Here is a 16298-nt window from a genome sequence, read left to right on the forward strand (position 1 = left end):
CTGTCTAATCCTGCTTGCAATGGAACAAATACACTAGTAAGTATTACAGTTAAGCCAGGTGTAATGGTTGGATTAAACACATTCTCTTATGTCAGTGTTAGAACCAGTATGTATTCAGCCTCAGGATGGGAAAGAGTTGTAGTTATATCTATAGTTCCCTAATTTAGTTTTGCTTTTTGAAATCCATTTAAATTAAGATTGGGTTAAGTCAAAGACACTCTCCTTCCATCACTGTCTCTCATTGTGAAGTTTGTGTGGAACTCTATTAGTTTGCATTTCAAGAAGTATCTTTGCTTGTATAGTAATAGAACCTAAAAAAAGAACTGTCTGCTGGTGTGTGCCCAACCAGGGCTTGGTGTTTAAAAACAACATGCTGTGCACTTGGGCCATGGAACCTTCCTTCACATATGGGTACAGCAATGTCTTTGGACACGTTTTCTGTATAAGGGGAAAATTATCAGCATTTTGAGGAGTGACAAAATTTCCACTTGGTACCGGGATCTCTAGGACCATGGATATCAGAAATACATATCCATAAGCAAGTATTTCAGGTTGGCTATTTTGCGGAATTTTGTCCATGCATACTCAAAGTTCGCTTTGCATTCTTGAATCCTCAGGCTTTGTAACACTTTTGGTTAAAGGTAGTAAGGTAGTCAGATTGACCTGAAAATGCTGGAGAAGGTTTACCAAGGCTACTCACCTGAAAGTTTTATGAAGGAGCTAAATTGTAATGACAGCTGGATAAAAACAAATATTTCTAATGACTACTCAAGGTATAGCTGACAACTGTTTGGGGAACAAAACAACAAGAGAAAAAAAATGATCTGTTTATGCCGAAAGGGCTCCCTGAAGTAGATTTTGTCACCATTGTGAATGGGAAGACAAACATCCTCTGACCTGTTGTGTGTGCGAGTTCACTTGTCCTGCGCCATTACAAATCAGGCTTGCAAATGTGATGCATTAGTCCCAGGATGGAGAGCTCTGCTGCATACACCAAAGGCAGTGGACTTCCAGTGAACGTGCAGATATTCTGACTTTACACTTGTTTCTGTATGACTGAGAGTTGATCACATTGACAGGCTTGATTGCTTAAAAACAAGATGCCAACCTATTAGCAATGCTTTTATTTGCTTCATTTTAAATATTTAAGGAACTCAAGAATTAAAGGAAATAATCTTCATTCTAGTTAGCAACTATATATGTAAGAGCAATCTGATTTACAAATGTACCAAGTTTAATAAAACTCATCTTGTTTTAAGTGATCTGAAAAGATGAGCCACTGCAGAACCATAGAATCAAAACCCAGTTTTGGTTTTTTGTTTTTTGTTTTTTTTTTTTTTTTGCTTAGAAGGAAAGTAAGAGCTAGAGGAATTATTCCAGTGTTCTGAAAAGGAGAGGACGAAAAAAGTCTAGAGTAGTGTAGCTTTTTATTGACTCACATTTTCTTGAGCAATAGCTTCTCCAAAGTTCCTAACTCCTTCCTGAAAAAGCAGAGGACTCAAGGAAATACATTTCTTCCTATGTTTCATATGAAAAAATATTTATCATGGTTGATATGTGTTGTGAATTAGACTTGGAGGGAAAAGCAGTCATGGCAAACTTTATTTTCATGATGCTTAATTTGATGAATGTTACTTTATTAAGTGTTTATCACCAACTTACACTTGCAATAGGAATTCTACACTTTAATATGGTCTGCTCCTCAAGAATGCCTAGATTCTAGTCTAAATTATTTCACTAGCTATTTGTGTGGTTTTAAGCAAGCTAACTTTTAGCTCAGTTTTTTTTAATCTATAAAATGTGGTTGTCCATGATAGGCTGTCTGTAAGATGACTTCTAAGTAGAAAGATTTGGTTCTAGGAATTTAGATCTAATTCAGGATAAAATGGGAATCTGTGCAAGATTTTTGAGTCCTGATATGATGAAAGTTCATCTTTTCAGTATTATTAAATAATTACATTGACTCTGCAATGATTCTGGGCAATTAGTTAAACTTCTTACTGGAAAGAGCTGGAAAGATACTTTCTTCACAAAAGCGGAACAATTTAATCCATCTTTGAGTAACAGTATCACTGCCCCCTTCAGTAAAGTTTTCTTTTAAAAGACATAATTTTACTCTTAACTGGTAACTTTACACAGCCCTGCTCTGGATACATCTAATGCATAAAGTAATGTCAACCTTTATCTGGGTAAGTCCTCTATTCTTTTAGAGACAAAGCCCTGACAAGGAAATAAGATCCATTAGGAGAGATTCATGTGACAGAACCAGAGAAAAGCTCTTTGTATTACTACAACAGGCAAAGGCAACTAGCAGCTCAGGCTGAGACATCAGATATGTAAATCAGGCCACTGCCAGATTCTATCGACTGAGTCAACCCAGCCGTCATGGCTGAGTCGTGCTGACTTCCAGGCTCAGGGATTATCTGAGGACATCTTCTTACCTTCTCTGCTTGGCTTTTGCGCTTTGTGTTTTATTTACATCAGTATCAGTTAGAGATCTAGGAAGGAGATGAAACTCAAATCGACCATTTTTTCTCCCTGCAACTTAGATAAATTACTTAGTTGAGAAGAAAATTTGAAATTTTTGACTTAAATTGTGATTTGGATTATTGGTGCATTTTAACTATTCATCTCGTTTGTTTTTTCTATAGCTGCTAATAATTGAAAGCTGACTGCAGAAAATAGAATAAATTTATTATTCTCAATACAATAGAAGCTGTTGACAGAGAGAAAATCAAATGCCCTTATGAAACAATTTCACATGAGCAATGATTTTATGTTCTGAGAGTATTAATGATGAAATATGTGAGGGCACAATTTGGGACTTTTATTACTAAAAGATTTCAGGTTATTTCTGAGGAATCTCAAAGAGAAGCTTGTTTTGAGGTAAAATTATACTTGATTATCTCTTTATGAGGTTTATTAGACAATGAGAAAAACAGAAACAACTTATACCACCGGGTTAACAAATATTTACTTGGGGGCTTTTGAGAAGAACTTGAACTATAAGGTTTTGGAGTATGTTTTGATCCTAAATTTATTTTACCTCAAATAAGCATGTAATAAAGTTTTAACATTTGTTTTACTTTCTGATATTTGAGTATTATATTTCTATAGGGGTAATCCTGTTAAAAGCTTTATGCTTATTTTTCAGTACTTAATTTGAAAGAGAATTAAGAGCGTACAAAATTACAGAAAAATGAGGAAGCCTAGAAAGAAAAAGAGTGGAGAAATCTAGAGACAAAAAGAGAGATGGGAGTTCAAAAAGATAATTACAAGTTTAAGAAGTGGTCAGTAATAAATAAAATGTTTTATTGCACACACATATGTGGGTAGTAGAGAGGGAAAAGAAATAAGTATCACAAAAGTAAAACAGGGGAACAAAGTGATTATGTAAATGGATGGATGCATCTGGGAGTACAAAGCTGAATAAGATTGAGTCCCTGCTCTACTGGAATTACAATTTACTGGAGAAGCAATAAGACGGAAGAATATAGCTAAAGAATAAATTATAAGATAGAAAATAAAAAATTCCATGAACAGATTAAAAAAATAGAATGTTTTGGGAATATGGGGAGTGAGAAGGAGACAGAAGCGGAAATCAGGAAACAAGTAGAGAAGAAGGCACTGAAGTGAGCTTTGAGGCCTGTCAGGATTTTGATCAGGGGAGATGGCTTAAGAAGGCTTCCCTAACAGAAAAATGTGTGGCAGGAGGAACAAGTAGGGTGCGTTTAGAGAAGCGTGATTCATCCATGTCATATGAGACTTAGGGGAACTGGAACACCATAGCTCTAGGTTAGAAAAATTTTACTTCATTCAGTAAGCAAGGGAGAAAATGACAAAGCCGCGAATTAGTTAGTACTGTACTTTTGGATGATGATTCTGGAAGTGGCATTTAGGAAGGAGTGAGATGGGAAGGACCAGAGCCTGCTGGTAGCTGACTTCAAACCCACCTTTGAGTGCTACACAGGGAGCTTTGAGAGAATTTGGAGAAGATAGGAGATACTTCATTTTTTTGGTGGGAGTGGGGTGGGGGAGAGACAGGGAGGATAAAATGGAGCAGATAATATTTTTAAGGGTGACTTTGCTGCCTCTGGAAGGATAAACAACCCTATTCTTGTTCTCATTGCTATTATGTTCCAATACCACTTGCCTTGATATTGCAGTAATCTTTGGTGTTAAGGGAGTGGAATTAGGTATTTATGATTATGACCTGGGACATAAGGAATGTATATGCATTTATTCGACAGCTACTTATTTGGTGCCCACTGTGTGCCAAGCGTGTTACACAAAGGAGTAATCATAAGGAAGGTGACGCTAGCCTCAGTGTTAGGATGAATGGGGGTTGGAACAGAGCTCATCCTTCCCATCCCATCTGTTGTGGTGAGACTATGGCTTCCTGTTACTGGAGGTATCACGTGGGTCTTTCTGTATGTCATCTTCCCAATGAGCCAGTTCAAGGATTCTGACAACCACCTTTTTGATGTTTGTTTTGTAACAGATGATTCAGGAGAGCCGGTTTCTCATAGAAATGGCGGACACAGTCCAGGAAAAGATTGTACAGTGTCAGAAAGCAGGTAACTGTTTTTATTTTTTTTTCTGTTATTTTTTTTTCTACTTTGTTTAGAAACTATAATAATTCTTGGTAGATTTTTTTTTCAAAAACTTTCTGCTGCTTCTCTTAAAATTCAATTATTTTATAGCATTGCTTAACTATACTTTAAGTTACACTTTAGTCTTTGTTTAGTACAGACGAAATCCAAGTGATAATAGGTGGGTTGTATGTGAGTATACGGGGTTGGGGTGGTATCTGAAGATGTCTAGAGGGATGAGGGTTTCTGAATCTAGTTTTGTTGTTTGGAACCCCATCAAAATCTTCTACTGCTGGTATTGAAGCTATGGTGCCATACAGTCCCTTAAAACCCACTTCAATTTTACAATTGGAACCAAAATCCTATTAGTCTTCTAGGCTTTTGCCCCATTACTAGTCTTCGCTTTAGATTTAGATTTGTTCTTTCTTTTTAAGTATGAGATGAGTCACATATCTGTGAGAGCGCACTTGTTTATTTCTGTTCACCTTCATCCACACCCTGGTGCTTTCACCTTCTGGATCCACAGCCTTCTCTATCCACACACATGATAATGATGATAATGATTATGACGAGGAAGATGACAACAGTAGCAACTGCTTGATACATATGCATATGCTATACCAAGCACACACAGTTTTACTTATGACAACTCTGCAAAGTAATCATCATTATATCAGATTTATAGATGAGGCACCTGAAATTCTGAGAGACTGAGTGACTTACCCTAGGTCCCATATCAACACGTGGTGGAGCTGCCCTTTGAATTCAGACCAAACTTTTAAAATGGTGTTTTTCACTGACTGACCAGCAGGCTTAGATGTTTCTGTTGACAGGAAGCACAAAAATAATAATACCTGATACTTACATGATGCCAGGCACTGCTCTGAGATCTTTATATGTATTGATTCACTTAAACTTTACCTCAATCCCATGAGGTAAACCCACTTGTTAACCACAAGTCACCAGTGAGGAAATTGAAGCCCAGAGATGTCAGGGTCTTCCCTAGGCTCACATAGCTAGTAAGTGGTAGAGCTGGACTTCACACTCATGTTCTTTACTATGCACTATGTTTGTGATGTTAGCACCAGGAAAGTTAATGTGGTCTTAGGCTGCATTAATAAAAATATAAAAACTAGAACAAAGAGAATGGTGGTAGATCCCTAACCTCATGTGGGCTTCTCCAAGCTTTTGAGTATAGTGTTCACTCCTGGAGGCAGGTTCCCACAGAGCTCAGCTCCACGAAACTGGGCAGTGCAGTGGCCTTGCTTGGATGCCATCCTTAAAGAAGAGTTTCATTGGTAAGCTGAATATGTTCGAATGGTTAACCTAGAGAAGACTTGAAGGGATTCTACCCAATATCTTTCTTCAAATATCCAAAAGCTTGCACTGTAGAAAAGAGTTTAGAGCTTTTTGGTCTGCATCCTGCTAGCACCAAGGAGTAGAAGTTCCAGGGAAGGAGAAGAAGTTCCAGGGAAGCTATGACTCGATATCAGTCATAGCTTTCCGAAGATGGAATGAGCTGTTCATAAGAGAATGTGACTTCCATCTTTAAGGTGCTAAGACAAAGGCTGAAGAAACATGATGGTGATGGTTTTCATAATCTTCAAGCTCAAGTAGATGGTTGAGCTAAAAACACTTTAAGGTCATTCCCAAATCTGAAACACTTGGGTGTTTCCCAGAATGGTATTTTTTAAAAAGTCTTTTTATTTTTAGTCAACATTGCTAATTACTTATTGTTATCTATGTGGGCTCCAGGGCCTACTATTAAGCCACAGGGATGGTTCATAAAGAAAAATAAGACATATGCATTCCTCGCATATGGTTGCCATGGACACATCAGATCATTTCATGCATAAACCAGGAAGAGGACAAACAAGGTCGATGTAACCTGTTGGAAGAATTTGCTTCTTATTTACTTAATAAATTTTTTTTTAATTTTTAATTTTTGTGGGTACAGAGGTGTATATATTTTTAGGGTACATGAGGTGTTCTGATACAAGCATGTAATGTGTAACAATTATATCATGAAAAATGAGGTATCCATCTCCTCAAGCATTTCTCTTTTGTGTTACAAACATTCCAATTATAATGTTTTAGCTACTTTTAAAAGTACAATTAAATTATTATTGATTATAGTCATCCTATTGTATTATTAAATACTAGGTCTTATTCATTCTTCCTATTTTTTTGGACCCATGGAATTTACTTTTTTACTTCTCATGACATTTTCTATGGCTCCTGGCTGTTTTAAATGCAATTTAGTCCAATGCATTGACTATTGTCAATTTGTGCATAAGGACACTACTTGGTGGGATGAACAGAATGAAAAGGATGATTCAATTTAGGGATTTGGAAATTATGAGAAGACAGGAATGTGAAATTATATTTTACTGATAATATTTTCATTATAAGATGCCCATTTTTCTGAGGTATATACTCAGATTTCTTATGCATTCTTTCTTCAAAGGGATGGAGTTCCATGAAGAACTTCATAATCTGGGGGCAAAAGAAGGCTTGAAGGGAAGAAAACTCAACAAAGCAACCGAGAGCTTTGCTTGGAACATTACGGTATTGAAGGTAGATGAAACATTCAGAAGTCCCCTCTGCCTTTGCTTTTCTCCTCCTCATCTCTCCAATGTGTAGAGAAATGTCAAGGATTAAATATGATGGTTTGGATTTTTTAACCTCTACTTTAGATTCAGGGTTACATGTGCAGGTTTGTTATATAGGTAAACTGCGTGTCACAGGAGGCTGCAGTACAGATTATTTCATCACCCAAGTAATAAGCATAGTATGCAGTAGGTAGTTTTTTGACCCTCTGTCTCCTCCCACCCTCCATCCTCAAGTAGGCCCTGGTGTCTGCTGTTCCTCTCTTTGTGTCTATGTGGTCTCATTGTTTAGTTCCCACTTACAAGTGAGAACATATGGTATTTGGTTTTCTGTTTCTACATTAGTTTGCTTAGGATAATGCCCTCCAGCTCCATCCATGTTGCTGCAAAGGACATGATCTTATTATTTTTTATGGCTGTGTAGTATTCTGTGGTGTATATGTACCACATTTTCTTTATCCAGTTCACTGTTGATGGACATGTAGGTTGGTTCCATGCTTTGCTATTGTGAATAGTGCTGTGACAAACAGACATGTCCATGTGTCTTTATGGTAGAAGGAATTATATTCCTTTGGGTATATACCCACTAATGGGATTGCCGGGGTCAAATGATAATTCTGTTTTAAGTTCTTTGAGAAATTGTCACACTGCCTTCCACGTGGTTGAATGAATTTACATTCTCACAAGCATTGTATAAACATTCACTTTTCTCCACAACCTTGCCAGTATGTGTTATTTTCTGACTTTTAGCTATTCTGACTGTAAGATGGTATCTCATTGTGGTTTTAATTTGCATTTCTCTAAGGATTAGTGATGTTGAACACCTTTTTATATGCTTGCTGGCTGCGTGTGTGTCTTCTGCTGAAAAGTGTCTGTTCATGTCCTTTGCCTACTTTCTAATGGGGTTGTTTATTTTTTGCTTGTTAATTTAAGTTCCTTATAAATTCTGAATGTTAGACCTTTGTTGGATGCATAGTTTGCAAATACCTTCTCCCATTCTGTAGGTTGTTTTTTTGCTGTCTTGATAGTTTCTTTTGCTGTGCGGAAGTTCTTTAATTAGGTCCCACTGTCAATTTTTGTTTTTGTTGCAATTGTTTTTGGTGTCTTTGTCATGAAATCTTTGTTAGGTCCTATGTCCAGAATGGTATTTCCTAGGTTAGCTTCCAATTTCAATCTTCTGCACATGACTAGCTAGTTGTTCCAGCACCACTTATTGAATAGGAAGTCTTTTCTCTATTACTTGTTGTTGTTGACTTTATTGACGATGATATGGTTGTAGGTGTGCAGCGTTATTTCTGGGCTCTCTATTCTATTCCATTGGTCTATATATCTGTTTTTATACCAATACCATGCTGTTTTGATTACTGTAGCCTTGTAGTATCGTTTGAAGTTGGGTCATGTGATGCCTTAAGGAATGTGTGGCTTGATCTCTAGGTTCATACTCTAGGAGATGGGGAGCTGCATACTGGAATTGACATGGTTTTTGCCTTAATAAGGCAATGAGGTTTTTGGTGCAGACAGGGTACAGCCCATGTGCGAGATTAATTTGCCTGGTGTGTGTGTGTGTGTGTGTGTGTGTGTGTGTGTTTACTCACATGAACACTTACGTTCAAGTTAATATGGCTGTTCTTATTTGTGGAAGGAATAATGACAAATGCTTCTGGGGAAGGTTCCAACACAAATGATTTCGAAGAGACAAAGTACAGAATATCTAGGGCCATTGAGGATTTTTATTTTAAGAACAGTTCCTATAAATACATTTCTTTTTGCAAATAGCTTTGGAAGTAATTTTCTTGAGAATATGATTTGCTCTCTGGTGCACATTAATTTTAGGATTTTGAAGTAAATATGGTACCTTTTATATTTTCTTACATGAAAAGAGAAATGATTTAGGCAGACAGAATATATTCTTTACAGCCAAATGGGAGAAAAATAGCTACAAAAATTAATAATTGCTGACATTTAAAGAACACTCATTTTGTGCTACGTACTGTTTTATGAGGTTTATATGAATTAACAATTTAACACTCACACCACCTCAGTATTGTTATTAATCTCATTTTACAGGTGAGAAAACAGAGGCATTGCAAGTCTGTGTATATTTCCTTAGGCTGCTCAGCTAGTAAATGGTGGAACTAAAGTCTGAGCTCAGGTAGTCTGGCTCCAGACCCTATGTCTTTAACCTGTGCTGCAGAGATACTGCCCATGTTTATGTGAAAGTGTTACTAAAACATATTACAAATGTCTATTAAAAATTCAGTCCACAAGTGATAAGCCCCTACTATGCATTGGGCTCTGTGTTAGGCATTGGGGATACATGGAGATCACAAGATGCAGACCCTGACCTCATGAAGTTAGCAGTCTGAGGCCGGTGGAGGAGGGGGATGGATAAGGCATCATTTGCTTAAGGAGCAGGGATGACCTAGAGCTGTAGTGTTAAAGAGGTGCTTATTATAACCCTAGATTATAATGTGGCAGTGTGAACCCTGATATAAACACTTTATATTCAGAAGATTTTATATGGGCTTGTTAATGTACCAATCACAGAAAGGTACTAGGGATTCAAATAACAAGAAGATTACCTGGGTCTCTAAGACTAGTCTATAAGGAGAGACAGACATGTAATAATGGCCATCGATTGTTCAGCACTTAATTTGTGATCAGCACTCAAGGCTAGGTACTTTATAGACATTTCCCCTTTCTTCCTTGCCACAACAGTGCAATCTTGCAACATGACGTGCTGACTCTGGTAGGACTCTCTCCATCTCACAAATGAGGAAATTGAGGCTTGTGGGGGGTTGAAGTTTCTTGCCTGGAGTCACACAGCTAGTAAATGGCCAGCCTGCAATTTTCAACTCATGCCCATGGTTCTATCCACTACACTGTTCTGCCTCCTCTAAAACTCCATCCATGTGGCTGAGTCCCTGTATTAGTCTTTTCTCATGCTGCTAATACAGACATATCTGATAATGGGTAATTAATTTATAAGAGAAAGAGGTTTAATTGTCTCACAGTTCAGCATAGCTGAGAGGGCCACAGGAAACTTACAATCATGGTGGGAGAGGAAGTAAACATGTCCTTCTTCATATGGCAGCAGCAAGGAGAAGTGCTGAGCAAAAGGTGGAAAAGCCCCTTATAAAACCATCAGATCTTGTGAGAACTCACTCACTATTATGAGAACAGCATGAGGGTAACCTCCCTTATGATTTGATTACGTCCCACCGGGTCCCTCCCACAACACATGGGGATTGTGGGAACTACAATTCAAGATGACATTTGGGTGGGGACACAGCCAAACCATATCAGTCCCGTTGGGTTCAGGCAGCCTAGTGCAGAAATAAGAATGCAGGCCCCGTGTGATTACCTGACAGTGGTGAGACTAGCCAAGTTATGTAATCTCCCTCAGGGTAGTAATAATACCTACATCCCAGATTTTGTGAGAATTAAATGAGATTATACATACAAAAGATGTAAGTCACAATGCAGAAAACTAGACAGTATATATGTTGGCTGTTAGTTTTGTTTGTTTGCCAGGTGAGGATGAACATGGAGGAACTAGTTTTTGTTATTTTTGTTTCTTTGTTAACTTCTGACTTAAGGCCACTTAGTGTTGTCAGAGATTCGTTAATGTGTCTGGTTTAGTGACAGAAGCTTATTGCTAGATGTGAATGAGCAAATGCTGTTCAAATTATTCCAAGAGAAAACTTTTCAGACAGAATTGATCTTCTATTATTATAACTCACATACTAGCTGCTGGTATTTCAGCTTGAGCACCAGAGTAGTGGACTACTACTCAACAAGAGTAGAGAATATTTCCATACTTCCTATAGCTCCTTCTTCTCCTCCATTGAGTTTGGGGCCTGTTAATCTGGTGCCCTTTCCTCAAGAACTGGACAAATGACCTCCTCTGAGTTTGAATCGTTAGCTGAGAGAAAAAGAACCTGGGCTCTGTTGAAGACTTTTTATTCCAGTGGTGCTGCTCTAAGAAAACATCTTTTTCTATGAGATTCTTCCTTTAGTTCTTATGCCTTAGATCTGAAACACTTGGTTCCTACTTGATTCTCTAGCCTTGCTATTGATTTTCTGAGCTCCTCAAAGTCTTTTAATAAATACTCTTTGTTTATAAGTTTACTAGATTCAATTTACCCTTACTTCCAGGTGGTTGAATGATTAATAACCATCCTGGAAAGACATTATCACTGAATTAGGAGGCTGTGGCATGACTTACCTATACAATTCTGCATTGCCTACTGAAAAAGTTTCCTTATACATGATTTAGACTAGTATTCCCCACTATCTAGAGAGAGAGAGTGGGAATTAACCAATACTGGTTAAATATGTTGGTTTATATTTCTAAAAAATATTTAATTCCAGTGTAATTTCCAATAAGTAAGGAAGGAGCTGGAAAAAAATGAGAAATGTGCCCTCAGCCAGTTGGGGGATTGACAGCATGGAGTGGTGCAAAGGGGCATAGGCTTTAGAGTAAATTGAGCTGAGACTGAAAAATAAATTGTTTAGTGTTTTCTGCAGTTCAATATTACATTTATCTGATATTAAAAATGATAGGGAAGCTGGAGAAAAAATTGCAGAAATAAACTTGACTAACTCTACAATATAATGAATAAGAATTATAATTACAGTGTCCAAATTGTTCCAGAGACCAGGACTTAGTATTTAGCAAGGAAACTGAAATCAAGATGGTTCTGGAAGATCCCATACTTGTGTTTTTCTTTAATTCATATTCTAGCACCTACATGGGTCCAGTGTAGGGACTTGCTTAACGTATCTTTTGCATTTTTCCACACTTTTGCCATATGTCTATATCCAACTGTAGCAGTCAATTTCCTCTTCCTTTCTTTCTTTTTCACTATTGTACACAAAATTGGTCTCCTTACATAGCCACTGTATTTATTTAGGATGATAGGATGACTCAGTCCTCAGTACCTTTTCAAGACAATCACTGAATCAAAATAACTCCATTCCATTCCACCCTCACATGTTAACAGACCTTTCCCTCTGTTTCTTCTCCATGATGTCCTTCAAAAATGAGTTTTGTGTCTTAGTCTGTTTGTGCTAATATAATAAAATACCTGAGACTGGGTAATTTATAAACAACAGAAATTTATTTCTCACAGTTCTTGAGGCTGGGAAATCCAAGATCAAGGCAGGAGTGGGTTTGGTGTCTGGTGATACCACAGTCTCTCCTTCCAAGATGGTGACTTCTTGCTTCGTCCTTTAGAGGGGAGGAATGGTGTCTCCTCAAATGGCCAAAGGGAAAGAAAGGCAAAATAAGGCAAAAGGGCCTAGATAGTTCCCTTCAGCCCTTTTATAGAGCACTAATCACCTCCTAAAGGCCTCACCTCTTGATATTATTGCATTGGGGATTAAGTTCCAACATGAATTTTGGAAGGGACACAAACATTCAAACTATAGAAATTTGGTTGTTAGCAAAATATTAAAACTCACAATGGAAATTTTTCCTGTTTTTTTAAGGCTTTCAGAAAGGGATACTACAACTTCACTTACATAGCCAACATATTCTAGTACGTTGTTAGTAATTTTGGAAGTGTTTCACTCATGAGAGTTCTGAGGATCTCTTGGGAGCAAGATGTGGACTTACACTATATCACTGATAAAATGCTATTTGCAATGAAGTGGAATTCATCTAAAGTCTTGAACTCTATCCAGAGTGATTTCACTTTTTAAGTAGAAAACCAACTGCATTGTAAAGGTGATCACATCTATAAAACTGAAATCAGAAAGAACCCAAGGGGAGCATTCTAGTGAGCTTTCCCAATATGTATTTTTCTACCTTGTTCTGTTGGCTACTTTAAGAAACTAAATTTTATTACTTTGTGTTTTTAAAGGTTTTATGAAAAAATCAATTTTAGCAGGCTGGAGAAGTGTCAAGTACAGATATCTAAAAATAATATTAAAGAAATATAATTAATAAGTATTTTATTACAAAGGAAAAACTATGAAGTATGCAATCACTAGGGCTTAAAGAAGAAATAAAAGGGTTAAGAAGTAGCTACCCTTCTTATTTATTCATGAATTTCATTGATTACTAGTTGAATAACAGGCAATAAATAAAAAATGAATGAAACTATTACCCCTTCAATGGTCATTCCTATTAAATATGTATTTACACTTTTCCTGGATAGATTTCCAACTTATAATTTAATGCATTCCAATGTGTGCCACGATTCTGGGCTGCTTTTATAAATTTATGTTTAGTATATGTGACTGTTATTTTTCCCTCTAACGCTTTTGCCTTTTATCACTACTTAAGCCTTTGCTCTTTCTGCTTTTATCTAAAACATTTTCAATTTCCGTGGGAAGAGCCGAGATTGAAGCTTCTCACTTCTCCATGTGTAGTTGTGTTTCTAACCCAGGCAGATTCCCTCGCGGAATTCCCAAATTTCAGGACCTCACAGTTCTGGGGAATCTTGCTACATAGGGGAAATTACATGGATGTCATTGTAATTTCACTGTCAAAGAAATATGCTTTCAGTCAGAGCCTGAAAACACATTTGAAGTCTCTGTTCATTGTTGAGAGACAAAAGAAAGGAAACAGATGATGGGCTAATGAGAAAAGAAGTATGAGGAGAAGCATCCATCTCTGAAAGCTGAGTGAGAGTGAGAAGTGGGCTACCCTTCACTTACTGGCCATAGATATTTAAAATCATTCTATGAGATACTGTGGAGAGGGGGCTGTTAGTGTGAATGTTCAGACCAGGCTCTTCTAACAGACATAGTGACTGTGCCTTTGGGAGCTGTCTGAGGGTATATAAAGAAGGAACATGCCCAGCGTCATCCACATTGTCCATTGAGAACTTTTCCGGTGGTGTCTCTGGCATCTGCCAGCTGTTGTTGCTGTAGAATCTAGAGAAAGGCTAGGATTCCTTTTGAGTATTCAGAAAAAAGCACATATTTACAAAGTCTAGAAACAGACCTCCAAATAACAACAATAATGCTTTAATAATAAACCATTCTTAATATTGATATTATTATACTATCAATTATTGAGAAACAGCAGGCAAAGTGATATAGTGTACAGACGCTGCAACCAGACACTTCCTAGCTGTGTGTCCTTGGGAAAATTTTGTTTTGTCTCTACGCTCTTGTATCAATTGGGGTATGCTGGGTTGTGCTATAGTAACCAAAATCTGAAAATCTGCTGCAATATAACACAATGACTTATTTCTTGCTTGTACTACGTGTCCATCACAGGTAAGTAATGGTCACTCAGGAACACAGGCTAATGGGGACTCCATCCCAGCAAACACTTCTGCAGTCCCAGAGGTAGGGATGAAAAATGGGCTTTAAAAGCTTCTGCCCAGTAGAGTCACATGTCCCTTCCACTCACATTTGACTGGTCAAAGCAAGCCACAGTCAAGTCTGATTTCAGTGGAGTGGGACAAATGTAAACCTTCTCAGGGAAGAGGAGCAGATATTGGTAAATACGGTCTACTAGTGACAGGTTCTTCAACTATCCCCACCTCCTAGGGTTATAATGAGGACTAAATGAGTAAATATATATAAAACAGTATCTGGCACATGCTATACGAGTGTTTGTTATTTTTATTAATAAAAATGAACATTCAGTGCTTACAATAATCAACATTTTAATTACTTTTAAGGATAACCCTGTAAAATTACTCCTAGTATACTCATTTTACAGATGGGGGAAATGAGGCTCAAGAGGTTAAGAACCTTCCCATTGGCATATAGGAAGTGAATGATGGAGCAAGGATTTAATTCTAAAGGCCATGTTGTCATCCCACTATGCTATATTGTCAAAATACTTGCACACCATAATAATAATGGTTTGTATTTACTGAGCACTTACTATGTATTAACTATCCTACCAAGTGCTTTATATTTATTATTTTACTTATCTAAGGGAGTGAGGGTCCTGTCCATCTAGTATGACTATTTCAATCACCTTGACAGAATATGCCTACTGTCAGTAGTCAGTGGTTAGTGCAGAAAGCTACAGTGAGAGAGTGTAGCTTGATAATAATTTATTCACACTATATTTACAAAGCAACTCTTTTTTCTCAATCTAGTTTCCCAGGTATACTTTTCTAGTGGGAAATAGAATGAATTGACCAAGTGACATAACTAGTTCCATCTGCCCGGTAGTCACATTTCTCTTTGTAAGTAAATCAGTTAACTTCCTTTTTTATTGGTCCATCTCCTGTGAGCTTGGTTAGCATGAATCAGCTTCCCAGGGCCTGATCACCCCTGAGCGAATGGATACAGTTGAGTCCTTGGACAGGTATAATTGAGAATCATGAAAGCAAAGCAAAACAGCAACAATACCAAAGCAGAAGACCAGACCCAGGACCCCTGAGAGCCCAGTCAGCCTCCTCTTGTTTCTCTTGGACAGCTTTGCTCTTCATTGACTTTTAGTATGGACATTGCCAGCTGCCATTTCTTGATGGGACAGAGGAAGTTTAAGAGCCATGCCTCTAGCAAAAACTTTACAAAGGCTATACTCCTTTCATATTCCTTCCTCATGCCCCCTCCTCCACAGCCACAGTTCTACTGTTCAGACCTACAATCTGCCCTTTATCAACTGAGGAGTTAGAGCAGAATCTATTCTGTGTCTTCTCTAGGCAACATTTACTTCTTCAATTTTCATTTTGTTGTAAAATTTATTTTAATTTTTTTTTGTCTATTAAACTTTTAAAAAGAATGTTGGAATTTTGGCAAACAGTTATGGTAACAGTCATGCCAGAAACATTTGGTGAATGCAACTGGGAGGGTCAAAATAGGGATGAAGCTAAAACTGAGGGTCTTATTCCAACGGCAGCCAGTTTAGTCTCACTCAACCTAGTAAGCCCTAATCTCACTTGGAATCTTAACCAGCTGCTTTACAATGGATATCATTGATTATCAGGAAGAAGGTGGGTGACCGAAGGGAGAGAATGGATAGATCAGTTCTAGAAAAACAGCTTGAATCTCATGTGTCAGTACCATTATTTTTATACACAAAAGAAAATATTATTAGGCCTTATAAAGTGTAGAGTATACATTTAGAAGGCATAACATCTATCTGGGGGTTATAAACTAAGTTTGATATATTTAT

General features: G+C 37.4%; 1 protein-coding gene across 5 annotated transcripts in view; it reads left to right on the top strand.

The window, feature by feature from the left end:
• The window catches only part of PLCL1 (phospholipase C like 1 (inactive)), a 347516-nt gene that overhangs the window by 293420 nt on the left and 37798 nt on the right, over positions 1-16298 (top strand). For all 5 annotated transcript variants that reach the window (XM_003907771.5, XM_021923834.2, XM_031651445.1 and 2 more), the window contains 2 exons: positions 4502-4577; positions 7060-7169. In XM_003907771.5, the coding sequence (XP_003907820.3) occupies positions 4502-4577; positions 7060-7169 (186 nt within the window). The remainder of the gene's footprint in view (positions 1-4501; positions 4578-7059; positions 7170-16298) is intronic.

The sequence above is a fragment of the Papio anubis genome, chromosome 10 (genome assembly GCF_008728515.1).
Source record: "Papio anubis isolate 15944 chromosome 10, Panubis1.0, whole genome shotgun sequence".
Lineage (NCBI taxonomy): Eukaryota > Metazoa > Chordata > Mammalia > Primates > Cercopithecidae > Papio > Papio anubis.